This window comes from Notechis scutatus, chromosome 1, assembly GCF_049901735.1.
Source record: "Notechis scutatus isolate UNSWTSFEM ecotype Mainland chromosome 1, rNotScu1.2, whole genome shotgun sequence".
In the NCBI taxonomy this organism is placed as follows: Eukaryota; Metazoa; Chordata; class Lepidosauria; order Squamata; family Elapidae; genus Notechis; species Notechis scutatus.
Genome location: NC_142009.1, coordinates 267886423 through 267914232, shown reverse-complemented (window position 1 = coordinate 267914232; position 27810 = coordinate 267886423). Strand labels below are relative to the sequence as shown.

The window sequence follows — 27810 nt, the reverse complement described above, 5'->3', positions numbered from 1 at the left end:
CTTCCTCTCATATTGACAATTTTAATTGACTTGGAACATTAAGAAGAGATTCGAATAAGAAATTGATACTAATCCACTTTGACATTAATAGGCTATTTCTAGCTGAAAATAAAGTGTCAAAGGGATAAAGATTCTTGGATAATTTAAAACATTTCTTAAGAAAAAAAAAAGAAAGCAGAGGAGGGAAAAAGGAAACGAGGGTGGAATCTGGAAAATGGAGGAAACCACCTGGAATTTAAAAAAATTGATAGTGGAATTTTAACAAGGCTTGCAAAAGATACATTGTAGCTGAAACTTTGTTACAAGACAATAAAGCCCCTGGAAAGAGAAAGTGAGAAAAGAAGCAAGAAACAATTTTGGATTATTGGATAATTCCTGGAATTTTGGATGGTGGATCCTAATGAAACAAAATAAAATCAAATGGGGGTTGTTTAATTTTTTTTTTTAAATGGCATCACTCTTTGAAGAGTTAAAAATGAGACTTAAATAACAAAAAGAAGAAGCACAAGAGGGAAGAGGATGTTTTGGCTTCGTATTTCAATTTTTAGAAATGGAGATTTTGAACTATGAGAAACAACAAGAAACGCTGGCAGAACAAGAAGGGCAGGATAAAGAAGAAGCCATCTTTAATGACCAAGCAACTTTAAGCGGGGTAAAAAAGGGAAAGGGGGAAAAGGGAGTTAAAAACTTAAGCATTTTAAGCAACAACCAAAAAAAAGAGTAATTTAAAAAGCAATCATACTATCAGGAAGAAGCAGAAGGGAGGATCACAGAAGGGAGAATCAGATAGAATAAAAAGGGGAAGGAGAAGAAGAGAGGGAAGAGGGAAAGGAAAAGTAGCTACAAAAGACAGAAACAAGATATAAAGATACAGGAAAAGCCTACAAGAATTAAAGGTATAAACCTATTTAAAAGACACAGAGACAATGGTTAAAATTTAACTTAAGGAGAGGATTCTGCAAGGGTGCATGGGATAGCATTGTTATATTAGAAATAGAAAAGGGTTAGAAAATATGTTTAGATGATTAAAGTGTAATGTGTAATGGAATCTTTGTTTGTAAAGAGAATAAGGCTCTCAATGATTTAAAAAGAAAGTTTAAAAAACTGTAAAGAAACATGGAAGATTTTTATCAGTTGACAAGATGAATTTGAATAAGAATAATAATTTTATTGACTACTGTTAATAACTATTGTTTTGTTTTTTATTTAAAGACAGTAATAAGTAAAATATGAAATATAGATGATTAAAGTGAAAGACAACTGATATTACTAGGTAATGTTTGTTAAAAGAAATAGAAATGTAAAAGATTGTTATTAATATTAATGACAAAGCTGTACTTGAATAGAATAATTATTCCATTTACTATTGTTATACATATATACACAGATATATATACATATATACTTTTTTCTTTTAAGAATTTAGTGTGTATTTTTAAGGGAATGTACCAAGCAGAATTCGATTGAAAATAGGTATGTGTTATAAAATAGAGGTTAAAAAATGAATGTTATAACTATAAAGGTGTAACTTAAATTTTTAAACAAGATTTGAAAAAAGATACAAAGGTGTTACACTCCAGTCTAGTAATTACAGGGGAAAATTTGTTTTATGAGAAAAGATAATATGAAATTGTAAACAGGACAGATGAAAGTATAAAAACATTGATTAGAAAGATTTTAAAAATTAGAAAAAGATATGTAATTGAATTAAGAAAGGAATGAGATAATTTAAAATAAGGCTATAGGAAGTAAAGAAAGGGAAAAGCTATTGAAAAATTGCAAAAATAGTTATAAGATATGGATTAGAATGTATAAGGTAAATATGTATTGAGTTTATGTCTGTATGGAGAAGTGATAACCCGGGGTCACGCTGTTCTAAAAAAAAAAAGATATTTTATTTGTATTTGTATGTTTTGTGAAAATTTAAATAGAACTTTTATAAAAAAAAAAAAATGAGTAGCATGTCAACACAGCCATGAGGAGGAGTCCTGGGTCTGCTTTTCCAAGACAAATGAAAAATCACTAAAATTGGTACAACACCTCTAATTCCACAGTCATCAACAAATCCAAATTTCCATCTCCTCTAGATTATGCCTCAGTTTCTTCAGTTTCATCCCAGTCTGCCCATTAGCCAATTGAAGATTGTCTGGGACTAGCAGATGAAAAAATTAGCAGAGCACCATGCTGTTTGCATCATACATGATATTCTTCCGATTAAAATCGAATTCGATTTTCATCGCGCCCCCACCCTTCCCCTCCTTCCTCTCCCTCGGAGGCCCCTGAGTCAGGAGCAGGGAAGCAGCTGCCCAGCTCCGGGAGCTGATCCACACCACCAGCTGGAAAGGAAGGGTGTTGGTGTGTGTGTGCGATTTCTTGGTGCGCGGCGCTGTGTCTCTTTGGCTGGCCCGAAAGAGCGCGCGTGGGGCGGGCGGTGGAGATGTGGGAGCGAATGCGAGAAGGAAGCGAACCTCGTTGCAAAGTGGGTTTGAACGCTCGTTGTACTCCAGAGGCTTGGAATTAGTCCGGGTTTGGGGAGGGGAGAACGGAGAAAGGCGAGGCTGGGCTGCTCCAGGAGGAGAAGGCGGAAGGCGCCCTGGGGTCTGAGCCGCTCGCAGCGGAAACCACCCTTAGCCCGACGCGGGAGAATGAGCAAGGTTAGCGCCCGCCAGCCCATCCTTCCCGCCTCCGTGGCTCAGTTTCCCCTACCGGCGGGTCCTCCTTTCGTGCGGAGGGCTGCGGGGAAGGCGCTCGCCGAGAGGATCTCTCCCTCTCTCCCTGCAAGGTCAACGTCTGCGCTGCAGAGGAGAGGCAGGAGGTTCCTCCTGCTTGCTGAGAGGTGAGGAAGCGCGGCTCGCCCGGCGAGATTTGGGAACGAGGGCAGGAGGAGGCACGCACATACCCGCGGCTCACTTTCCCAGCTCTGCCCAGCCCTCGTGGCTCTGGCGCGGCCCGGCGGGCAGCAAGCGCCTCCCGCCGGACCCTCCGCTCATCCTGCCAGGGCCGCGCCAGAGCCGCGAGGGCTGGGCAGAGCTGGGAAAGTGAGCTGCGGGTGTGTGCGTGCCTCCTCCTGCCCCTCGTTCCCAAATCTCGCCGGGCGAGCCGCGGCTTCCTCACCTCTCAGCAAGCAGGAGGAACCTCCTGCCCTCTCCTCTGCAGTGCAGACGTTGACCTTGCAGGGAGAGAGAGGGAGAGATCCTCTCGGGCGAGCGCTTCCCCGCAGCCCTCCGCACGAAAGGAGGACCCACCGGTAGGGGAAACCGACGTGCATCAGAGCAACCCCATGGTCCTCCATGAATCGAGAAGGGGCTTTAAAGAAAAACCTCTGGAGGTCCAATCTTGCAGCAAAGAGGGCCAATCTGGAACTGAAGAGGAAGACAACTGTAGCCAAAAGACAGGCCAGACTCAAAGTTATGCTATCAGCTCAACTAGCTAGAAAGAAGCATAGAGAAGCAATGCTGATCAAAGGAAAGGGAACAAAGAAAAAGTCCAATTAGAGATGAAGCATTGTGGCTGTTTTTCTGTCTGTTAAGCAGGGTTTGTTTGTTGTTTTTGTTTGTTTGTTTTATTTTTAAATGTGAAATCCTTTGCCGGAGAGCATTCTCATGGTGCTTTTTATTATTATTTTTGTCAAATAATAAAACTATCATGCAGACTCACCTTGAAAAATCACTTTTGATTACTTTACTCTGCTAAAGCTTAAAGGGGCGTTGGCAATTTAATTCCCACCGGGCGCTGCGCGACATGGCGGTGCTTAGGTAACCCTGCATCCCTGGCTACTTTTCAGATTTTTTTTTCAGAGGGGAATATCATGCCTGTTGCATGCTAATGACCCTGCAGTTGAACTGTCTTCTTCCAGCAGTTTCTTACTGATGTTAAATGTGATTAAGGAGATGGTTCCTTTTGGTAACACACAGGCTGAAGTTTGGGACATAAGCCCTCAAGTGCAACTTTCTAAAATAGGCAAAATTGAAATCACTCTAGTATTTTGGATTTTAAATACAGTTCAGCCATTTAGAAAAATGCAATGATCAAATATCTTGAAAATTAACCATCTATTTAGAAAAAATCTACCCAATAGTATATGTTGAATGGGAAGTGTCAAAATCTGTAAGAGCTATAAAAAGATCATGTGGGATTGCAATCCAAACCCTGTCCCTTTTGTGTACTGATAGGACATGCATATGCAAAAGGGTAGAGTTTCTAATAGGACAGAACTCCCAACATCTTGCATATTTTGGCACACACACTCACATTCCTACATATGACTATGAATTCATTGCATGCAGATCATCCATCTACCGAATGCCTTCAAGGTTGTTTCTATCAAACATGAAGCCACATTGGAATGGATTTAAATAATCAACACACAGCCAAAATAAATCATATATCCTTGCATTTTGAAGCCCTCAAACAGCTGATTCTTCTCACTATCAGTGGGGTAGAATGAGGCTGAAGCCCAGCAAGATGGTATGCTAATGTTGAAAGAGTGTTGCCCTATAGCACCATGCATTTTTATTGCAATTATTTAGGAGATGTATGTGCTGTTTTTATTGTTTTGTGAGTCACCCAGAGTTTTGGTTACAATATGAGCAGCTATTGGGTCTTTTAAAGAAACAAGCAAACAAATAGTACCTGAATTTAAGAAGTCAAATTCTGTTTTGAATTTTGCTTATAATAGAGAAGACATATTTAACATATACTAGAGTTTTGGCTTTGCTTTTTCATGAATAGTTTAATCACTGCCTGATTATAGGTAACAGGCACCATGCCTTCCTTCAGAAAAGTATAAACCAATGGTAAAGAAATATTTTTGTAGGAAAAGCTGTTGACCCATGCAAAGGTTCAGTTGGAGTCCAGATCTGATTGTGAGAGAAATCAGAGCTAATAGAGATGGCGTTACAGAACTACATAGCAATTTCTCTATGTTCACTCCACTGGCTTTTCTCTATGTGCACATATTTACCCATTCAGCAAAGGAATCTATTATCAATAAAAATTCAGAGAACAAGACTGGACTCACAGCTGGATAATGAACACCACAGAACAAGCATAGGTAACTTGTTCAAGGAGGACCAGCAATTTCAGTGTATGGAACACAATATCTATTCCACCTACAGTATTTCAAATTAGATTTCACGTAGCTTAAGTTGATTATTCGGTAATAATTTCTTACGTAACCAATTAACACTTCAGAAAAGCCTCAAATCTCTAAGATTATCTCAAATTTGGAGCTGCAGGTGCATAAGTAATGTGGAGTTTCTAAAGCAAAAACCAGTAGAATCCTTAGCTCTAATGCCAAGCATGACAAGGTCTCATGCCAAGGAAGCTAGACTACATTTTGGGACTGACTTACTTGTTGTTCTTTGGGTGGTATCCACAAAATGAAATATTCTTCAACTGGAAAAAGTGGCTACATTTATTTCCCTGCAGAAGGTAAAAAAAGAAAAAGAATCCAAGTTATCAAATATGTAATAGGCATTTCTTAAACAAAAGAACAAGTTAAATGCTGAGTTAAAAATTAAGGATGTTGCATAGAAAAAAATTAAAGGTCGCTGTATGACTATTTGCAATTGTTTGCTTTGCACGAAAGCTTACTAACCGTGAAAGAGAAAGCTGCATCCCAAACTTTCCTACTCTTACTAAAAGCTTCTATATGACAAGGGAATATGAAATGGCAATTTGAGGCTTAGGTAACAGGAAAGCAGCAGTAGTAACAGAACAATGGGATAATTCCAGGTACTGTTTATATAGGAGCCTAGCCCGCATTCTATGGTAATTCATCTGGAAGAGTTTGTAAGCCATTAATGTGTGCAAGATTATCTATAAAGCTAGACCAGAAATCAAGTGACTGTGATTTCTAGTCCTCCCTAGGAATGGAAGCTGGTGGGATGACTTTGAATCAAGCTACTTCACATGGTAATTGCTATAAGAAAAATAGCAGTAGGGAACAATATGTGGCACTAATAAATGAGAATATTTGTAGCTCAGGGTTGATATGAGAGGTCCTTGGTGCTCTCTGAGCTTGCTTGTTTTCCTGAAAACATTTCATTACATAAACTAGGTAACATCATCAATGCTGGTACTGATACATTCCCTGTCCTGAGTTGTACGAAACAAATGGCTGGATATTAATCTAGCTAATTAACCTTCAACCATCATTCATGGATTCTCACTGCAATCACAGTTGGGAAAAAAAATCTGTGTTATCTGCACCCAGTAGGATCAATTTGCCTGCTGAATAAATTAAGGGGTACATTTTTCCTTGTGGTAATAAATTGGCTTATTTACCCCAGTGGATACAGTTATACCTTATGAAAATCGAGAAAGTAGACAGCATACAAGTCCATTTACCGAATGAATAAATAAATACGGTTTTCTTCACAGTTTTAAACACAACTAATATGGATAATAATCAAAATCATATCTGTCTGCATAATATTAAACTGAACTAAATTTAGTATGCTTGTGTGCAAAGCAATGTAAAATAACTGGGAATATTTGGGTTTATAAGAAAAGAAATACATTTAAAAGTTGGGCAAAACTTTGAAAACAGATGTATCACCCTCTCTTCCCCCACCCTTCCTTCCTTCCTTCCTTCCTTCCTTCCTTCCTTCCTTCCTTCCTTCCTTCCTTCCTTCCTTCTCCTTTCTTCCTTCCTTCTTTCCTTCCTTACGGTTCCATGGACTATGAATGGCCTTGGCAGACAGTTTTGTTTCAGCATGGCCATATTTCTTCCTGAAAACTCCTTGTAAATTATTTATGCAGAAAACCTAATCAAAACAGCATTACTATGTAGATCTTCAGAAGACTGCTTAAAATACCGTGTTTCTCACATAATAAGGCCGGGCCTTATTTTTTTTTGAGCCCCGAAAAAACGGGTAGGCCGTCCTTTCGGGGGTGACTTAATTTCCCCCCTTGCATCCTCGCCAACAGCCGCTCCTAACGGGTGATCATGGCGAAGCGCAGAGAGCTCCCTACTCCCTCCTTTGCTGTAGACACCTTTGGCACTCGCCGCTGTTGCTTGCCCTTCTGCCCATTCCACCACCACATTTGGAGCTGCCGCTTCCGTGTTTGGAGTGCCGCTGCCATTTGGAGCTCCAAACGCGGAAGTGGCAGCTCCAAACATGAAGGCGGGCGATCTTTTTATTTTGGTCCGCGCGAAGGTCAGAGCGAGCAAGAGAGGGAGACTGCGATGCCTCCATCCGAGATGGCAACCTCACTAGTGGATCACAACGTGGCTGGAAGCCCGAATTGGTGGGATACGATGGCAATCTTTTTGGAGCAAGAGGAAAGGGAGAGAAGAGTTGCAAGGCATAATTTGCAGGAGGAAGTGGGTGTACCCCACGGCAGGGAGCCCAAGGAAGAAGGGCCGGTAGGCAACGGAGAGCGTCCCATAGCTCCGGAAGCAGCCTAGAGACAGCGCCCGGGAAGAGGCGCAGATGCTGCCTTGTAGTCCCCAAACCAACTGCGTGCGCCGCCTTTAGTTATGTGCGCTCCGCTCTCTGGGCATCTCCGTGTGATCGTGACCCTGTCCTTTCCACCTGGAGCCCTTGCTGCTTTCTGGCTCTTTAGCGACCGGCTTCGCGTTTGGAACACGTTCGCGTTTGGAGTTGGTTTGGGGACTACAAGGCAGCATCTGCACCTCTTCCCGGGCGCGTCTCTAGGCTGCTTCCGGAGCTACGGGACGCTCTCTGTTGCCTACCAGCCCTTCTTCCTTGGGCTCCCTGCCGTGGGGTACACCCACTTCCTCCTGCAAATTACGCCTCGCAACTCTTCTCTCCCTTTCCTCTCGCTCCAAAAAGATTGCCATCGTATCCCGCCGATTTGGGCTTCCAGCCACGTTGTGATCCACTAGTGAGGTTGCCATCTCGGATGGAGGCATCGCAGTCTCCCTCTCTTGCTTGCTCTGAACTTCGCGCGGACCAAAATAAAAAGATCGCCCGCCGTCATGTTTGGAGCTGCCACTTCCGCGTTTGGAGCTCCAAATGGCGGCGGCACACCAAACACGGAAGCGGCAGCTCCAAACGTGGCAGCGGAATGGGCAGAAGGGAAAGCAACAGCGGCGGGTGCCAAAGGTGTCTGCAGCAAAGGTGTTTGGTGGGAGTAGGGAGCTCTCCGTGCTTCGCCATGATCGCCCGTTAGGAGCGGCTGGTGGCGAGGAATTCCTGCCCGCTGGGCGCTCCTAACGGCAAGTCTCCCGCCCTTCCCCCTTATTTTGCATATTTTAAGATAGGCCTAAATTTGGGGGGAGGGGCTTAATTTGATTTTATGCCCAAAAAACATGCTGGGCCTTCCTATTGGTGGAGGCCGTATTGTTGGAGAAACACGGTAGTAGCAGAAAAGATTTAGCAAAGCTGCAAAGATTATTGGAACTTAGCATGCAGGCCTTCCATTCCACTGTTATATATACAGGCAGAGAGCATACCATCCAATGTATGCACTCAAGGTCAGGAACACTGTTCCCTCTCCACTACACTAGCCAGTCATCCCCTGTAGGAAATGAGATAATGAGGCCCTGCAGAATGGAACCTCCAGGGAGACATGTGGACAGTGGAGGAAGCAGAGCTTCACATGCAGTCAAACTCACTTTGTTGGGATCCTTGGTGTCATCTTTCTTCACAGCAATCTTAACTCCTCTCATGCTGATCTCCAGGACACAGCTGGAGGGTGGGTTAAAGTGCACAGTGAGGCGACGTGTAGTGGCAATCTGTACCCAACAGAAAAAAAATCAATTGCCACAGACTATTAATGTTTCTTAAAAGTTCCCGCTCTTGCTTTAGACAGCAATTTGTCTCCAAGGTAGATAAGAGTAGTCTCTCCACACATCTGCCCTGCCCTTCTCTTGTTTTGTATGATGCACATTCCCTCTGAAAAAACAGGGCCCAAACTAAACATGTTTCTGGATCCAACAATATTTCTGGAGCTCAGGTCGTACAGTCTTGGCCTATCTTCTGAATCCACAGGTTTCTTTTTTAAGTTAGTCTGGCAATACTGACTCTTCCCTTACCACCTCACATTTAGATCATCACGGGAACATGTCCATCATTTATAAATACTATCAGATGTTCTATTTTACATCTGATCTTCGATATTAGGATATTATAATATCCTGTTATATTTGCTTTTAAAATGTTTTAACTCAACACTGTCACATTCTCTTAAGCATAAAAATGCAAGATTAAACACGCAAAATACCACTGCTTATCACAGGCAGTTTTTGTGTTGTAGAGTAGAAAAACATCAAATTAAATTAAGGGTATTTTACCTTAAAAATTAATCCAGGCCATTTCTTCACATCTTTTGCGAAGCTGCAGTTGAACTTAGAGCTATATTATTTTCTTGTAATAATCATGGTTATCAAGTAATACTAACCCTTCATGAGTTTCATTCCTTGCCACTTTGATTAGACCATATTCAAGATGGCCTTGCTTGTTTTTAAAACTCTTAACAGTCTAAATCTGGAAATTAATGGGAAAATCTGTTACTATAAGCACCTTTCTTTTATCTTCTGGTACTATGATTGCCTATTAAATCCTTCAAAAGGATTTTCTTGGTGGAGAAACCAAAGTAGAACCTATTATCTGAAGATATATGTTCTGCTCAGAACCTTGCCCATTTTAAATGGAATTTAAAATCTCCTCTGTTTAGATAAAGTGTGTAGGGTTAACAAATCCATTTGGTATCACTGGTTGTTATATTCTCTTCTTCCTGCCACTTCTTTTAATTATATTTTGGAGTGGAGGGTGCTGTTCATCGTTCTGATATTGTTGTATTGTAAAGCAATTTTTTTTCTAAATAAAAATGTAATTTGTCTTTACCTAAATAAAGGATCAGGAGGTTGAGGGGAAGATGGAGAGAGAGAGTTGAGAAAATGTACCTTCTGCATCGCTGCACACAATACATCGTTGCCTTTGTGATAAGGAACCTGGACTGAGCCGAGGAATTTCACCCGGAATTGATCCACCCAATCACTGTTTTTGCATGAATCTGAAAAATAAAGACAGTAAAATGAATCGTACTGAAATAAGATACAATCCCACCTGTTGACCTGTTCTTGGTCATCAGAATGCTGGCTACAATCTATCTGGTCTATACTACAAACACAGAAAAACTATATTTTTATCACTGGAAAAAACATGGTTGCTCCCTCCAGGCACCAGTCCTGAATGGAACTCAAGACTCAAAGCTATCCTGGTGAAAAAGCATTTAAAAGAACATATTGGGAATGGGAAAGGGATGATTTTCTGTCTATGGTCATTAAAAAGATTTGATATGTTTCTGTGATGGGTCAGGGCTACTTCACAAAGCTAGGGGCAGCTATAAACCAAGTGACTGGCAACAAATTTGGATTAGAGGAAATGGGTTCAAAAGGAAGTAACATTAAGGCATGATTTACAGAAAGAAGGAAGGAGAAAAGTCCAGTATCTTCAGTACAGTAAATTATTAAAATTAAATTAAAAGCACCCCTTACTCCAGTCCATTGCAGTGGGGATGGGACGTAGTTTGCAGTATATTTGAATGCCTTTGTATAACTGGAAATGAAAACCATGCCCTTTTTCTTCCATTCTAATTGCGAATATTAGTTTAATTAACAGTTTCTTCAGAAAAGATCTTGTACAGGGCATTATCCAAGGGGAACAGGCTGCATGAACAGTCTTCAAATCAAAGAATGTTAATGGGTACACCAGTCCAGATAGAAGCAGAGTAGCAATCCTAAACAGAATCAATACCTGTCATATGATCTGGCTCCTTGGTGACCTCAATAGCATAGTAAGCAGGGAAGATCCCCCGATCACCAGTCCTCATATTATAAGCTTCATACCAATAATCTTCTGCCTGAACTTCCACCAATAAAGGGTCATCTACTTCTAGCTCCAATTCATCTTCATGACGAGGCACAAACCTAAGGCAAAAACCATTCATATTTTGTGAGCCAAAGCTCTAAAAATAAAATACTAGCCTCATATTTAATAGATTCTATGGGAATCCGATATACACCATAAAAATCTGTCTGAGCTTTTATTCTATAACAAAGGGCTCATAAATAGAAGACTGTAAATTTTCAAACCTTGATTTCACAAGCCCTTGCTCACGTGAGAAGAATATTGCTATAAGAAATCTACATTGAGCATTTCAAGGAGATTTTCATGATCAGAATGCTTAGCAATTGGTTTTTCTCTCTTTTTTTTAGAAGGGCTGCTTATCTGCATAAATTATTTCTCTGATCTCATATTGTTACTAGCATAATGTGCATGTGTGACATTATCTCTTAGATTGGCCACATACGTTTTCTCCAAGACTTAGATTATATGACTTCACTTTGTTTTTATGCATATAATGATTTATCATAAAGCAGTTTGGTCTAGTGCTTAAGACATCAGGTTAGAATACAGGACAACATGAGTTCAAATCCTGCCTTAAGCCATGAAAGGCAGCTGGGTGACTTTGAGCCAGTGACTCTCTCTCAGCCCAACTCACCTTTCAGAGTTGTTGCAGGAAAAACAGGAGGAGGAAGGCATGCTGGATGTTTGTCACCTTGAATTATTTGTCAAAATAATATAGACAAGATAGATAGATAGATAGATAGATAGATAGATAGATAGATAGATAGATAGATAGATAGATATAGACAGACAGACAAATGAAAAGATAGCAAAGCAAAGCAAAACAGAAATGCCAACTGCACAGAACAAAAAATGAATTTCCATCCCACATTAGTGATTCCAAATAAAGAATCTTACATGTACTAATAACCAAAATATAGTAAGAGACCGATGGAGCAATCTTTTTGTTTGCTTGTTTACACCTACTTAAAACTACTGCTGGGGTAGTCTGTAACTATACATAATTAAAGATACTCAGTCAGCAAGTAATCTGTATATATATAAACACAACTTCCTCCTCCCATTGTCCTGATAATAACAACCCTCTGAAATGGGTTGGGCTGAGATTCATGATCTCCCACTTTCTAGTCTGGTGCCTTAACCAACAGACCAAATTCTTGGCATTAATACTTGCATTTTATTATTAATCTATCCTCAAACTCAACTTATGGTATGGCGCTTAAATGGAATGAAATTTTAAATGTTCAAGATCTTTAAATAAGGACCAAGATCCCAAATTGATTGTGCTTTACAAGGTAACCATTGTAAGATTTGAGGATTCTATTCCAAATCACAGAGAACATTTTACTGACTTACTTTTATTTACCATGGATCATGTTGGGGGCATATCATAGGAACTGAAGTTAAACAAATTATACGCAGGGGTCTTCAAACTTGACAGCTTTAAAACTTGTGGACTTCAACTCCCAGAATTCCTCCTCCAGTCATGTTAACTCAGGAATTCTGGGAGTTGAAGTCCACAAGTCTTAAATTTGCCAAGTTTGAAGACCCTTGAATTATAGGAATCAGAATGAATCTGCTATAGCAAATTCTTATAGCAACATCAAACAGAGTATTTTGGCAACATCATGTGCATGATAAATCCACATTTTTTTTTTGTATATTTCAGTATCCCAGTGAAATTTTAAAATCTTACTTCTCTTTCCAACAACATATTTATAAAATTATTATTACTGAATCAAACAGGAAAGTGTAAAATAGACTCACATACACCAATATATTACATTTCCAACATAGTGAAGTTGACAACTAAACCTTGCTAAACATCCTCCTGGATGTCCAAGAAACAGACATATAAAATAATGTTTTGTTCATTAATCCCATCCTCAGATTATATAATTCATATTTTGTTGTTAGTTACGAAGTTGTGTTCGTCCCATCACGACCACATGGACAATGTTCCTCCAGGCCTTCCTGTCCTCTATCATTTAACATTCTTTAAAACTTTAACATGTTGATTTATTAATTCAGAATATTCCAACTCATTACTCCAAATTGCTTACAGATTACCAACAACTATCTTAAATTCAATTATTTATAAAATGAATTGTAGCTTTAGAATTAACCAAAGCTTTATCCAATTATGACAATGATTTGTGGCATTTTGATGCTGCTAAAATATCCAGTCCAAACTGTTTATTCAAAATATGTTTTCATTAACAAATTAATTCAGGCTTTTCCTGCAACAAAGTACTGTAATTATTTTGAAAGATCGATTGACTATAAGCTGATTTAAAATATTAATGCCATTTTTTGCCCATGAAATAAACAAAAATTATTTGCAATTTCCATGCTATGATTATCCACTGCCAGTTTCTCAGGGAAACAAGGATCAAATTTAAGCTTCCTTCTAAATATTATCATCCAAATATGTCTTATAGCCTTTAGTGGTGGGAAAAACAAATGACTTTAAGGGGTCTTTGGTGCTCTCTGAGCTTGGTGGTTTTCTTAAAAGATGTTTCATTACTCAGACTAGGTAATATCATCAATGCTAGTAAGGAGTGGGGTTTGATCTCAGTTTATGTTCTACTGGTTTGTCCTGTCAGTGTTGGTGGGAGTGATCTTGGTGGTTCTTTGGTTGGGCTGTTTATTGTCAGCTTGTTTTGTTGATTATCTGTTTTGCACAGTATGTAGATATTGTGTATGTTTATGGGTCTATTGGTGGTTAATTTGTCACCACCCTAGACCAAGCCAAGTCCAAAATGCTAGAAAATGTCTAGAAGCCTTGCATTCTGACAAATTATCCATCATTTATGCAGTGGTTCTTTATTAATGGGAAAGTTCAACCAATATTATTCTGTGTGATCCATGTTTAATCTCCTATTCAAAAGCTGAAATATTTTCTATGCATCTATTATATGATTCATATCTTTGTATGTGTGTTTCTTTTGATCATTTGATATTGTGTATTTTTAAAATTCCTTTTCTGTGTTTTAAAGTAACTGATGTGTGTGTGTGTGTGTGTGTGTGTTAAGGACAGGAAAAAAAAAACCCTACCTTTTCATTCAGTTTGTGAGTAAAATACCTGTGGATCACTTGATAAGAAAGGCATCACTGGTTAGACGCGCAGGGAGATTCTATAATCTGCCCCAAACTTACCTGAAAACAGCTCGGTGAGTCTGCTCCTGTTCTTCCCCATTGATCATGCAAGAGAAAAGCCCAAAGGATTCAGCACCTGAAAAGAGGGAAAATGCTACAGCCACCTAATCATTCTCCTCCTCAAACCATAATGTTAACTATTATTCAGAACCTGTCTTGCTAATCAGAAATCCCCTCTTATTATTTTAAATGCGCAAAATATTAAAAGTAGAGAATACTAACTCCCAATAGGAATCCACTAAAGAGAGAAAGGAAAAAAGCAGACTAAAATGCCTTCATATATATTTTGATCACTGGAGAACATTCTACATGAAGAGAATAAATTAACTAGCTTCTAATCAAAAATATCACACACCAAGACATTAAAAATGGATATATCTGGAATAGGAGTACCTTTCTTTCCCTGAAATTCACGAGGGTGGGTGGATGTGTCAAAAAATGGCAGTCTTGACTACGTGATTGAAACCGTGTCCCTCTGTACGTGTGTGTGATGCCAACACATACATAAAAGGGGCAGGGCTCTGATCATAGGATCGTGACCAATATCTTGACTTTCCTGATCCCTGCAGAAAACCTACTGTATTTGATTTGTAATATTCCAAATTTCTGCAAACCTGTTTGGTCAGAAGAAGTGGGCACACCTAAAAAAAAACCTAATAGTGTATATACAATAATCATTTTCAATTCTTCTCAACTTTCTAATTTGTTATCAGATTTATTCATTGTTTGGATATTGAAAGCCTAAAAAAACTATCATTACAGAAAAAGAATACAATTCTTGTAAGCTCTCACCATGAAATTGGTGCATAAACCTCAACCCATCCGCTTAATTCTATCTTTGGCTTTTTTAGCAACAAGATCTAAAATGTTGAGAACAATCATTTTAAATTGCCCAAAGCTGTCCAGATGTTTTAAGGACATTGTAATGCAAGAAATTGCCAGCAAACAATAAAATCCATTCCAGTGCCAAGAAAGAATGGCTAGCATTCTGTTCTGGGCTGTGCAACCAATACTTGCTGGTCAAAGAACTTGAAACACCCTTGCTATTTTCTTGCCTCCTACATTTGATTTTGTAAAACCGGATTGGAAGTTAAGGCTGCTGTTTCTCGAGGAATTTACTTTTGTACACCTAACACCCTTGCCGTAACTTCCATTATAACAGGATTGATACCCTTGGCAAGTGAAAGATTCCTCTGTCTTGGATGAGGCTCTCAATCCCTCCTAACCCTCTCCCTTGTTTCTAAGGCCTGTGGGATATGACTTTTGCCCAGCACTCACTGGAGGAACGTGAGCGGCCACTCATGAAGACGTTGAGGAACTTCTTGGAGAAATGGATGTCTGCCTCGGGGGTGGAATCCTCAGAGAGACAAACAGAATCGCGTTTCAGGGCATCTTCTTCATACTCCTCCCCGATGGCTGATTCATATGGTGAGGAGACACAGTTGTCATAGACGGTGGCTGAATCACTCTCGTCACTGTAACCTGAGTAACACTGTTTCAGACTAACAAGTTCGAGCTGCACATCCTCGTCCACCACAAGTGTATATTTGACTGAGTCGTAGGAGAGGGCGCTGGTATCAGAGCTCACTGATGCCCTTTGGAAACTATGGCGAGGCTGATAGCCACCATTACTGCTGCTGTACACTGTCCGTGGTGTGTTCATTTTGTCAGGTGAAGATAAGTAATCCAGCACCTCATCCTCCTCACTGATTGAGGAATTGGGTTTTCCTGTCATTTGTGGGTAGCCAGAAGTGTCTATGTCAGAGCTGATGGACATCCGGTTGTCACTGGACTGTGACATGAATGGCTTCTCAGACTCCAGAGGGTCCAAATTCTTTTGTATTGGTGTTAGGTAAATCTCTTCAGTAGCTTCCAGTCTCACATCAGTCTGGTAGCGAATACGATCCCGATAAGCTTCAGGTCCTCTTGTTACTACCACCACAGTTGGATTCTGGGACGGGAGGCGGTTGACAGCCTGCTGCTTGTCAGGTGCTCGAGAAGAGGCCATGCAGGCTGATGCAATCTGTGTTGAAGCTGTACGCCGGCATGGGCTCTCTGTGGATGTACCCCGATCTTTGGTGGAGGCTGTGCTATTTTGGTGAGTGACCTCATCGCTCAGGCAAATATGGTCATGGGGCGGTGTCTGCTCACCTGTAGGAAGGTTAAAAAGCAAGGAGAAGGAAGGAACATATACAATAACCAACAAGACAGAGATAACAATGTTTTGATACACTTCCCATAGTTCATTCAAAGCATGGTAAAACCACTGGAACTTTATCTACATATTTCACAAAGTACATCCAGAGGATTAAGAGATAAATCTTACTTATGTTGCCAGCTGAATCTTAAAATACCCACCTATCAAAGTCAAGTCAGGTTTGACTTTGACCTACCTGATTAATCAGTCAGTAACAAATACATTTGAATACCCTAAGTACCCTAAGTGTTTCTACTCCCAATCCAAAATGGTTATAAAATCTTTGTCTTAGAAAGGCCAGTGTTTGGAACAATGCCTTACAACTGGAGCCAAGCACATTGTTTCTGGGAACTGAAAGGTGCTTATGCCAACTTACACACTGCATGTGTGTTCATACCTATAGAACTCTCTCTCTCTGACTCAGAAGTTGACATCCAGGAAGTTTCTACCATTTTTATCCTTCCACTTAATGAAGTCAAAGGATATGACTTATAATTTTCCCTTACAACAAAACTATGAAATGCCTTAGTTTGAGAGACTTGATGTCCTTGATGACAACTTCAAGTTTGACAAGACATCTGAATCTAAGTCCAATACATTGTCATATTCATTTCAACACATCACATCCCCCAAGGTGCTGTTCTGTGAGTTTGACTCATGCTAAAAAAAAAAGGAGGAGGAGGAAAAAGAAAAATGCTGGCCTATAGGAATGGAGGCACAAAAAGCCAGCTCTCAAATGGCTTGAGTCCAAGTAGTCAATTAATAAAACTACAGCATTTCTTGCAAGATGCCAGCCGAAGTGAAAAGACATTAGAAGATTATAAGAAGGAGGTCCAAGCATTGGGGACTGTTCCAGTAGGTAGAGGGGGTGGGGAGAAAATCTGCCTGTGCTGAAAGATGAACTCACCCGTTTTCAGGGGGGACGATGACCGAGACACTCGTTCCTGCCAACTGTGCTTTTTCCCCAGAGAGTTGTTATTCAGAGTGTCCTGAAGAAAAGAACAAAGAGGGCTTGTATCTGCAAGGGAAAGTGGCTCATGGCACAAAGAGGCCCATCGCTTCTCCTCCTACACTGGCCTCTCTCTCTCTCTCACACACACACACACCCATACACACCCTGCAAGCTATTGTCAGTTTGCTTGTGGGAAAGAGGGGTATTCAGAGGGATCCCGCCACTCCCTCCATCTGTTGCTCTGCATCTGCAGCCTCCTCATAGCGGGCATAGAAACAGGAGAAGGGAAAGGCTGAGGCGATGCAGCAGGCTACAAGAAATCAACGAAGCTTAAGCCTTCCCTTTCTGGGGCCTCTTCAGTCAGGTGGTTCTGATGAAGGGGAACCGAATTACGCAGATGTTTAACTCCCACCCTGTTGTCTCTCATTTAATTCAGGCTGCGGCCAGATGGAGTGCGCTAAATGCTATCAGTCGAAGGACAGAGTGCAGCTAGTATTTTGGAGGGCTTTTTTTAAAAAAAAGGAAGAAAAGAACTGGACTGTTACAATTTAATATCACTCTCACTCTCACGTCACTCCAACAATGAGGCTCTTCTTAGTTTCCATATTTCCTTATTGAATCAGCCATAGGGCTGGAAGGGCCACAAGGAGTTTAGTCCAATCTCTAGTCCAACTCTGTAATGCTCAAGCAGTCCAATTAAACTGTCCACGAGAAACCTCCAGAGATGGAGAATCCAAAACCTTTCACTGTTGTACAGATTTTATCATCAGATCAAAAGGCCTTCATTGGGCATTCTGGCATGCCACAACATCCCACCCAGTATTCCTATCTCATTTGCCACCAATCTTTGCTAGGAAGAGTAAGAAGTGCACAGATACCTTCTTAGGAGAGTGAAGAACCACACGAACTGGAAATTATGGTAAACAAAACATTTAACAAAGCAGCGAACCTGCATAGAGTTGTGAAATATGTATGCCTTTTAAAGATAAATAGCATTTGCATTCTAGAATATTTAGTTCTACTTTCGCACTTCGGTGCATAGCTGCCCAGTGTTACCTTGTAGGGGAGATGGGTGAAACATGTTAAATAAATAAATAAATAATATACATTACATACATACATACATATATACATGAATGGATGGATGCTGAAGCTTATTGTACTCTTCCTTTCAATCTCATCCACTTTTGATACGCTTCACTTTTCTAGCTGTCTTGAATTTTGCATGTAGTAATAGCAATAGCACTTAGACTTATATACCACTTCACAGTGCTTTTACATCCCTCTCTAAGTGGTTTACAGAGTCAGCATATTGCCCCCAACTCTGTCCTCATTTTACCAGCCTCGGAAGGATGGAAGGCTGAGTCAACCTTGAGCTGGTGAGAATCAAACTGCATATCTCAGTGACTTACTTATAGATGCTGTTTTATCCTGTCCATTCTTGCCTCAACCCTGGTCCTTCCAGACTCTCTACTTCTACCATTGAAAAATTGTTACATCATCAGTCCACACCTTTATCACTTCAGGTAAGGTAGGAGACCTCGATATGCTTTCCTTAAAAAATTGAATGGGCAAAAACTGTTTGGGAAAGGTTGCACACTGCCCAGAGTCGCCTCTATAGGTGAAATGGGTAGTCTCTAAATTTGATGTATAAATATATTTTGTATATACCTGGAAGCCAAGCCATACAAAGCTTTAGAATTCATAACCAGCATTTTGAATTTGGTCACAGAAGCAAACTTTAACCAATGCATTCAGTAATACTGTTGACTTTGCTAAAATGGCTTCCCTCTCTCTTTTTCCTCCTCCCCCATACTTTTTTTTCTACAGCTAGGTCAAGTGTAAATTGAAGAGATATAAATGCATCAGAAGCTTCAAGCATGGCACTTATTCACCTGCTCGACATTGGGATATTGTAGTTATTTTATAAATATATCTATAAGTTGGTTATCTCATTTGATGCAATTTAGTCCTACTTCATTGCAATGAAGTGATAGAGTATCAAAAAACCTCTTGCACTGAAAGCATTTGAAACTACCGTATGCACAGTCAATATAATTCTGGAAGATCACTGAAGGGCATATCAGCTTTTGGAATTTAAGCTGCTCCTGTCCAGTCTCATGCCATCTTGACTCTAAGCTGGTTTAAGAAAATCCTGTCCAGATGGAGTCACTACTGCAACAGCTTGCAAGGTATTCAGTCTGAATGGTAAGCTACTGTTGGGCATCTGTGCCTCTCACCTTTCTTTTCCAGGAAAGTAAATGACCAGTCACTTTTCTTCCTGTAGGCAAGTCTTCCCCTGTTTGTGTCTCTGTGTGTGTATGCATGCGCACGTGTGTATATACACAAATATTAAACTGAATTTGTTTATACACAAGATTAAAACACTGAAAAACAAATATAGACAGGCATACTGAGCAGTATGAACATTAAGAACATTAAAAGTAAATAACCTTTTCTTATTGCCTTATTTTTTAAAATTTCATCCCCAGATCCTCAACAACTCTTATGTTTCTTCCTTGATATGATTATGTTCCTCCTTCCAAAACCTGTAAACGTACACTTAAAATTTTAGCTAAATTCAGTTTCAAAGTATTTAGCTCAAACAGTTATACACTTTAGAATGTCAGAATTGTCTCCAAAACCCTATTGTCTCAAAATATTTTAAAAGCCAAAATTCTGAAAGTAATTCAACAGATGCTTAATAACTATTGATAGTAGTATTAGTTATAGCAGAAGGTACATTAACAGATATTTTCTATCAATGGGCAAAAGGTAGCAACTATATTACTCTGATTTCTGCCTAAAACAGTGTGAAAAGCTGGTCTAAGTCACTGAGTGAGTTTTGTGATAAGTGAAAATTTGACAATAGATATCCTCTAAGCCCAACTTGGCCCAGAATCATGTGACTTAATACCTGCAGTATGCTTGTGACTTTCCTCAATAATTGTTTTTTTCCCCTCTCTTTTTCTTTTAAACTAGAAAGTCCAGCCATGGACAATAGGAAGTTTTACTGATGTGCTGACATTATAACTTATTCTGAACTTAACAAAGTTTGGCCTCTTTAGTTAAATTTGCAAGGAGCACATGGACTGTCTATACTAGTGAAACAATTTTCAGATTGTTAATAACCTAGTGATGAGTTCCCAATGCCGGTTGCTTTAAAAAATATATATAATTAAAAAGAATAATGTCTATGGGCATTCTCAGTTATCCAGGTCACAGTTGTCCCAAAAGTGCTTTTTCAAGAGGCAACTGGACCAGAAAGTCCAGTTGCCTCTTGAAAAAGCACCTTTGGGACAAAAACAATAATAATGACATTATGCCTCTGGTCCAGATGATTATAATAAACCCTTGGTTTGTCTAAATAACTACCCAGTACCTTCAGCCAGGGTCCAGATCTTTGTTGCCCATTACATCTTCATTTCCACTGTCCAATATTATTTCCAAAAATGCCTTGGGCCTCTCGTAAGGCTCAACAACACTCCTAACAAATAAAATAAAATGGTGCCTAGGGCTCTATTTGGAAAATGCTTCTTTACTAGCCCAAAGAAAAGGTGGTGAGTTGCAGGAATTAGCAGGTCCACTGGTGAGATGGAGCTGAGAGCATGTTCACCATCTTTCCTTCTGAGAAATAGGGGGGTTTGTGCCTGGTTACAATCATTACCACAGCCTTCCCCTTGATACCACTAATTCAGAGTCCCCATAACATCCACTCCAAAGTCCAACTGTATCCTGTAGCTGAAGAAATTGTCCTAACAGTTCACTTAACTTCACTCTTTTCTGGAACTAATAGCACCTGAGCTATTTCAGATATTGATGTGCAGTATTTTTGCTTTCCATATGACTACAATGTTTCTGCCTACACTTTAAAACCCTCCATTGTCAACTGCATACTGAACACCAGTTCCCAATGCCACCCACCCAGCCCAGTCTCCACCATCTGCTTCACAGAGTGGCACCTGCTTTCCTTTGCATTTTCCATAGCAATTGTCACAGGCAAAATCTTATTTAGCAAATGAAGTTGTATCCCAGAACAGCATATAATTAAAAATAGTCCACGGTGGAAACTGCCTCACTGCTGTATAGATGAAAGAAGAGAGAAGGATATAAAAGATGGGCAGATAATTATTAAAGCATGAGGCCCTGAAACAGTCACAGCTCTAGATGAAGGGGGAATATAACAGGACAGAAGGGAAAGCGTTCTCTGATACCACACAGTTTAGCAGAAAACACCATTCATACATTTTGTATCACTTTGAAGAGCATCCCCAGTTCCTTTAAATCGGTCTCCTGGGAAGCAGTACTTTTAATACTTTCAACTAGTTCACCGCCTCCGCTTTCCCATCTACAAGTAATGCAACAGCCTTGAGTCTTTTGAAGTAGGCTCTACTCAATGGAAGCTATTAACACCTATCAATTTTAAGGCAACCTTCTCAACCTAGTGACCTCTAGAAGTTTTGGCTTATAGCTCCAGTCACCAATGCTGGCTATTGATGATAAGAGTTCTGTGCTACCTGGAAGGCATTAGGTTGCAGGAAATCTAACTTAAGTTGCCATAGGGTCCTTTTTATTATATCAGCCTCTTATAGCTGTCTGTCTGTAATGGTTTTTCTTTTCTCCAGACATCCATCATTTTGCAGAATCCTCCCTTAGGCTTTTAGCATAATTCAGGAGATACAGAAGATCTACCTCCCATGATAAATTATTCCTTTGGTCCTAGTGGTTTTGTTTATTACTCTGGCGTGTCAAGGATGCTTCACAATCCCTTAGGTCAGGCCTCCAGGATATCTACCTTAGCCTTTATAACCTCTGCAAAAAAATTCAACTGTGCAGTATTTTATATCCATCCCTTAGGAAAGAACGATAACCATGAAACAAACATACAAGGCAGGCAATATATAACATTACTAACCTCATAAGGTGGCTTTCTGGATGGCGAAACAGTTTTGTCTTATTTCTATGACTTCAGAATGAAAAGGCCATAAGGTATGTTAAACAGTCATGGAATATTTTATAGCCTAAAGCCCAGAGAAATGAGATCCTCCCATAGACTGCAATATTATATTTCAGAGACTGTCTAATTAAAATCAGTGGAACAGTGGATTTCACTATACATGCCTAAACATGTGCTAATTTCTCTTGAGCTCACACTGTGTTACACATACACTCTGAAAAGATTCTCAGTTCATTAGCTGAGTTGCTGTCATCTCAAACAAGCATATTCTATAAAAGGAATTAATTGTATTTTGCATTATGGTACATTTTACCACAGGTTAAAAAAAAAAAAGCAATCCATCACAACCGAATCCTAGATAGGGAATTCATAGCATTGCTCAATCTATGTATGCTTTTATTTCTCCCCCAACCGAATGCAAGGTCTCTGCCTCCTTTGATCACTAAGTATTGATCCACCTCCAGAGCTTGTCAATTTTCAGCTGTAGAACACATTTCTGAATCAAAGGCACATACTGTGAATGGCAGAGAAGACAGGGAGGCAGGTGACCTTCAAGCATAATCAGAGTACATTTTTATGGCAATTAACAATTCTGCCCTGTGAACCTTTTTTCGGTAAAAGCTTCTTCAGAGACTTGGCTTCTTTCACTCAAAGCTCTCCTACTATTTAATCTTTTATTGTGTTGGGAAGGGAAGAGAAAGGAGACATCCATCATCCCAGAATGTCTCCCCACTCCTTTTTCCAAAAAGGCAACCTGGCCACAGGATCCCCTCTGCCCCTCAAGTTAGGCAACAAGTAGGAAGCTGAAAGTGGAACAGCCTTGTCTAGTCGGAGGCAGGGGGAATCCAACTTCCTCGAAGGTCGGGGGAGGGTAACAAAAACCGCCTTTTCTTAGTAAATGTTAAAAGAGACAAGGCGGCGGGAAGGGGGTGTCAAGGGACGCTGGGAAGGAGCTCTCCGAATTGGGGGCGCGGGCGGGGAAGAGGCTGAGGGACTCACCTGCGTCCGAGGCACCTGCGGGAAGAGATTGAGCGTCGTGGGCCGTTTCGGTCTGTAGGTCTCCATGGTTACTGGCGGGGGCTCCTTGGTGGGATCGGGCGCCGTCCCTTCTTCGGCGGGGGTCTCCCCAGTGGCGTCAATCAGGTCCAGCTGAAGCATCTCCGCCTGGAGCCGACTCGCCTCCCCTCCGCCCACTCCCAGAACGCTACTGGCCTGCAGATTCAAATGGCTCTGCCAGGAGGCAAGAGAGGGAGGGAGAGACAGTGAATCATGAGACTGGGTTGTGCAAGGAGGCGGAGAGGGAGAGGGAGAGGTCAGCGACTAACGCCGCGTTTCAGCAGCAGCCTCAGCCTGTACTGAGGAAGAGCCTCTAAAAAAGCAAAAGCAGCAGCCGGCCACGGGGCGGGGCGGTGGGAAACTCCACAGAACGAAGAGGCGAAGCTGCCGTTCCCCACCATGTCCAAGCTTCTTCTGGGAAAGGCTACTTGGCATCTGCTCGATTCCCCTGCTCCCTCGTTTGCAATTGGCATCCATCCATTCAAGGGAAACGGAGCCAAGCTGCTGAACCTGCATCTCGAATGCGGACCGAGGCACGCACTTAAGGGGAAATGCTTCTTCAGCACACCAGCCCTTACAAAAACCCTAAAGATAAAGGAGGCTTCTTTTTGCTGTGCTTTGCTAGACCCCCGCGAGTGTATACATATCTGAAATGGCCGCTTATCCTAAATGGTATAGATATAGGTTCTCCTGCTTGAACGAGGGGCTGGACTAGAAGACCTCCAGCGTCCCTTCCAGCTCATTCTATTCTATATTTCTTTTGGAGCAATGGCTGTTTTTTAAAAAATCATTCCCAATTATGGCACACATCTGCCCTAGCAACATCTCCGGTTGTGTGTGTGTGTGTGTGTGTGTTGTTTTTTCTTGTGGCATGGCTGTGATTTGCCATCAGTTTTGCCCCACCTTATGAGTGAGACTGGTTGTAAGTTCTTTTTAGCTGCATCAAACAAACAGCGTTTTTCTCTGTTAAGTTTTATTACTCACCATCCAGGAGGTGATTGCAGTGTCCTGAAATAAAAGCAGCCAGTAGAAGAAAGACTGAGACTAGCAACAGGAATATCACATTTCATGTAATGGTATATAGTTTTCAGCTGAGGCAAGGAAAGGTGACTAACGTTAACTCAACAGTGGGAAAAGAGTCATCCAACTTCCTTTACGTCAATATAATAGGTATTTTTAAAAAAGGCATTTGATCTCCTTAGCTGTGGCCAAAAAGTAACTGAAGACACCATCAATCAGTAAGTAGGAAATGGCCGTATGTTTTAAATAATCATCGTGGAGGCAACATAAAACATGTTCTCATCTCCATTATACTGACCCATCAATAATGATCAACTTTAGAAGACACTAGAAACCCTCAATGGATATCATGTCATAGCACTATCCTAGGATTGTTGCAATTACAGGGTTCTTCTTCACAGCCACCTTCACATGCCTTCAATGTCAATATAATTGGGTGTCAAGTAAATGAAGACGATGTCGTGAGAGCAGATTCTTGATAAACAGTGGGGCACATGAGGGCTGCAGTGAGACATTATTCCTGGAGGAGACCATAAAACCTGCTCATATTACTGTTGCATCAGCACAGTACTAAAGTGATCTCTTTTCCCACCTAAATATGGTGAAGACATGTTCTGGCAACAAGGCTTTCTTGCCTGAATCCCCATGGCATTGTGTTCATTTTGTCCCCTGCTCATTAGTAAGACAGTTGGAAGTGAACTATTAGCAATATCACAGCTGAAAAGGAATTTCTGCCATAACTTGGCCATATCCAAACAGTTACAAGTATGGTATGCAAAATTGAATACATTTGGCCATCCTTTCCATCAAAGACAAGATTTATTGGTTGGTAGCAAGTGGGAACACAGCAGCCTTAACTGGCCATTTCAAGTTTTCGCAGGCATGTTTCTTCCCTTCTAGTCCCTGATCAGCATAAAACAACACTTTGTTGTTATAAAGAATAGATAGTTATATGCAGGTTGTCTATCAGAACTGTGCAGGAACATTAGAGTTAGTCTCTAAACCTCAGCCAGCAATTCCTTAGCATTTTTACTAGTCCTCCGTGGTCTTATTTTAAGACTGAAATAGTCAGCGATGAAAGGGTGAGTGCAACCTTTCTTCCCCCTCCCTAATTGCTTCATGATCAAAGAAAGGAAGGATCTGAAAACTCTCATTTCCTCCAGAATGGCCCCATTCATACCGTGGTACCATAATTGTAATTGACAGGTGGTTTTGCCACAGTTTGGTATCACGTAGATAAGGAAAGAGAGCTGCCAATTCATTTGCTTTGTTCATCCAGTGCTGTGCGCTCAAAATCAGAACAGACCAACAGAAGCACCACAGGGAACAGTAGCAGAGATATGTTATAATTTTCTGCTGCTTAAAGGATAGATGTTTTAAGTCAGAAGTGGGGAAATATTAAAATATACTTTACTACGTGGGAAGACCTCCATATCCACCTATTATTTTGGTAATGTTCTCACAGCTCGAAACCTGACAGAGACTACAATATTCCTGAAACCAGGGAAAAGCATTTTTTTAGTTGCTTACATGTTTTGTTATGAATATTTTAAAAATAATAAGGATTTTATAATTTTGTACGTGACTATAATAGGAATAGTATGATTTTTTTTTCAAATGTAAATAACTTGTTCCAATTTCTTATGACCAAGCACTGTGCTGGCATACATAAGCTTCTTCTGTAACTTATAACTGTGACTTATAAACTAGAAACTCTACCCTGCTCCAAAAGTTCATGGTTCATATGGTTCAAACAAACCACAATGGTAGCATTTATGGATGGTTTGACTGTTTTTTCTGGCAGAAGCCTATTGTAGAGGATGAAATTCATTCATGCTGTGACTTGATCCAGTTCGGTGTAGGGGTTAAGACATTGAGCTAAAACCGGAAGACCATGAGTTCTAGTCCTGTCTTAGAAACAATGCCAACTGGGTGACCTTATGCCAGTCACTTTCTCTCAGCCCTAAAAAGGAAGCAGCGGCAACATCATTCTGAAATCTTGCCAAGAAAACTGCAATGGCTTGTGTAGGCAGTTGCTAGGCGTCAAGACTGACTCAAAGGCATCCAAAATATAAAAGTGTGATCTGTTTACTTTATTAAAAATTAGACCAATAGGTAACATTCAGTAAGAAAGAAATGTCATACTGCCCCATAAGAAAGGACTGAATCCATGTATTGTCTAAAGGATGATTTAATTTCCCAGATCCAGGAGCAATCTTGCATTTAAGTGATCACATAATGAATGTTCTATCAAGTCATCTACTCCTCCCTGATGATGGCACAATTGAAAAAGCATTGTGTCCAAAATCTATTATCAGCTTTTTTTTTCCTCGGAAAACATTGGGTATGGTAAACTCATACACATGTGACACAGGGAGATGTTAAGACAGGCTGACTTCTCTATAACAAATCTAATTACTATTCTATACAGAAAAGTAAGGGCTTAAAAGTAAAAATAATAATATAAGAATCAAGAAATCATAAATGTTCATCATATCCAGTGCTTCCCACGTTGTATAGTTACCTAATCTGCACCCCACTTTCCCATTTGCTTCTAGTACCAGAAGCAAGCATAAGTAAGAGAAATGGACTACAGAGACAGATTGCAGGGTAACATGAACCATGGAAAAAAATATGTTCCCTTACCTAGCATATGCTTACAAGCTTGAATTCAGAAACTTTCCTAATGAACAACTGGGGAAAATCCATAGTTAAATGCAAAAAAATATATCCACTCATGGCACCCTGACTTTGCTGTTTGGGGTGGCTGCTTCATTCTGTCAAATTATAAACCACGAGGTTAACAGGTATGGGGGAAAAAATGGCTGGAAAGCCACAACAAATGAAATTATTGCAGTGCATACTAAACATACAGGCTTATGACTATCATAACTCATAAACAGCATCGCATTATATTCTTCTCCAAATGGAAGTCTAACTCTTCCATTTAGAATCTGACCAATCTAAAACCTGGTTCACTTAAAATAAATAAAAAATGTATAATATAATAAAAAGACATTTATTTTATTTTAATTTGTTAACATTTTAGGTGCACAATGTATCCTGTGGCTCGAAGAACACTGACTCAAAGCATGGAAATATGCATAGAAATTGTGAAATCTGTGTATGAGCCCAAGATATATGTAATTGGCAAGTATATCTTCTTATGTTTATGTAACTCGATATAAACTTACTGGTAAAGCTACTACAATTGTAGGAATGTATGTATTAGTGTGTTACAGTAACACCTCTCCCCCAAATAGTTTATAATTTTAAGGGCATATAATTATTAACCATTTCACAAATTAAAAACCCCAGCAGATGCACATACAGTAAAATACACTGATGTGTAAAACTTCATCTGGCCACAACTCAAATGTCCTCCTATCCCTAGTAGGAATTTAGTCACATGTCACATGTGCAACTACATCTCTTTAATTACCACTTGCAAGGAAGAAGCAAATACAGCAAGTACTAACATGTACAAATCAGATACTGATCTCTTCTGCCACCTACAGGTCATTGCCCATTCCTACATGTATAACCTAAACGTACAGTAGTAAAGCTGAAACAGGTGGAACATGACAAAGGTTCAAGACTCCATTAATACAGAATCCAATTTACA

The 27810-nt window shown here is 40.2% G+C and overlaps 1 protein-coding gene across 3 annotated transcripts in view; it reads right to left on the bottom strand.

The window, feature by feature from the left end:
• MAPK8IP1 (mitogen-activated protein kinase 8 interacting protein 1) overlaps positions 1 to 27810 on the bottom strand; it is a 72696-nt gene that overhangs the window by 5296 nt on the left and 39590 nt on the right. For 2 of the 3 annotated variants that reach the window (XM_087951291.1, XM_026671293.2), the window contains exons 3-10: positions 23109 to 23339; positions 17108 to 17189; positions 15282 to 16154; positions 14004 to 14079; positions 10731 to 10903; positions 9878 to 9987; positions 8588 to 8707; positions 5354 to 5424 (exon numbers count right to left, since the gene is read on the bottom strand). In XM_087951291.1, the coding sequence (XP_087807417.1) occupies positions 5354 to 5424; positions 8588 to 8707; positions 9878 to 9987; positions 10731 to 10903; positions 14004 to 14079; positions 15282 to 16154; positions 17108 to 17189; positions 23109 to 23339 (1736 nt within the window). Of the gene's footprint in view, positions 1 to 5353; positions 5425 to 8587; positions 8708 to 9372; positions 9459 to 9877; positions 9988 to 10730; positions 10904 to 14003; positions 14080 to 15281; positions 16155 to 17107; positions 17190 to 23108; positions 23340 to 27810 lie in introns of those variants that run through there. The other variant, XR_015746697.1, reaches the window with a different exon arrangement.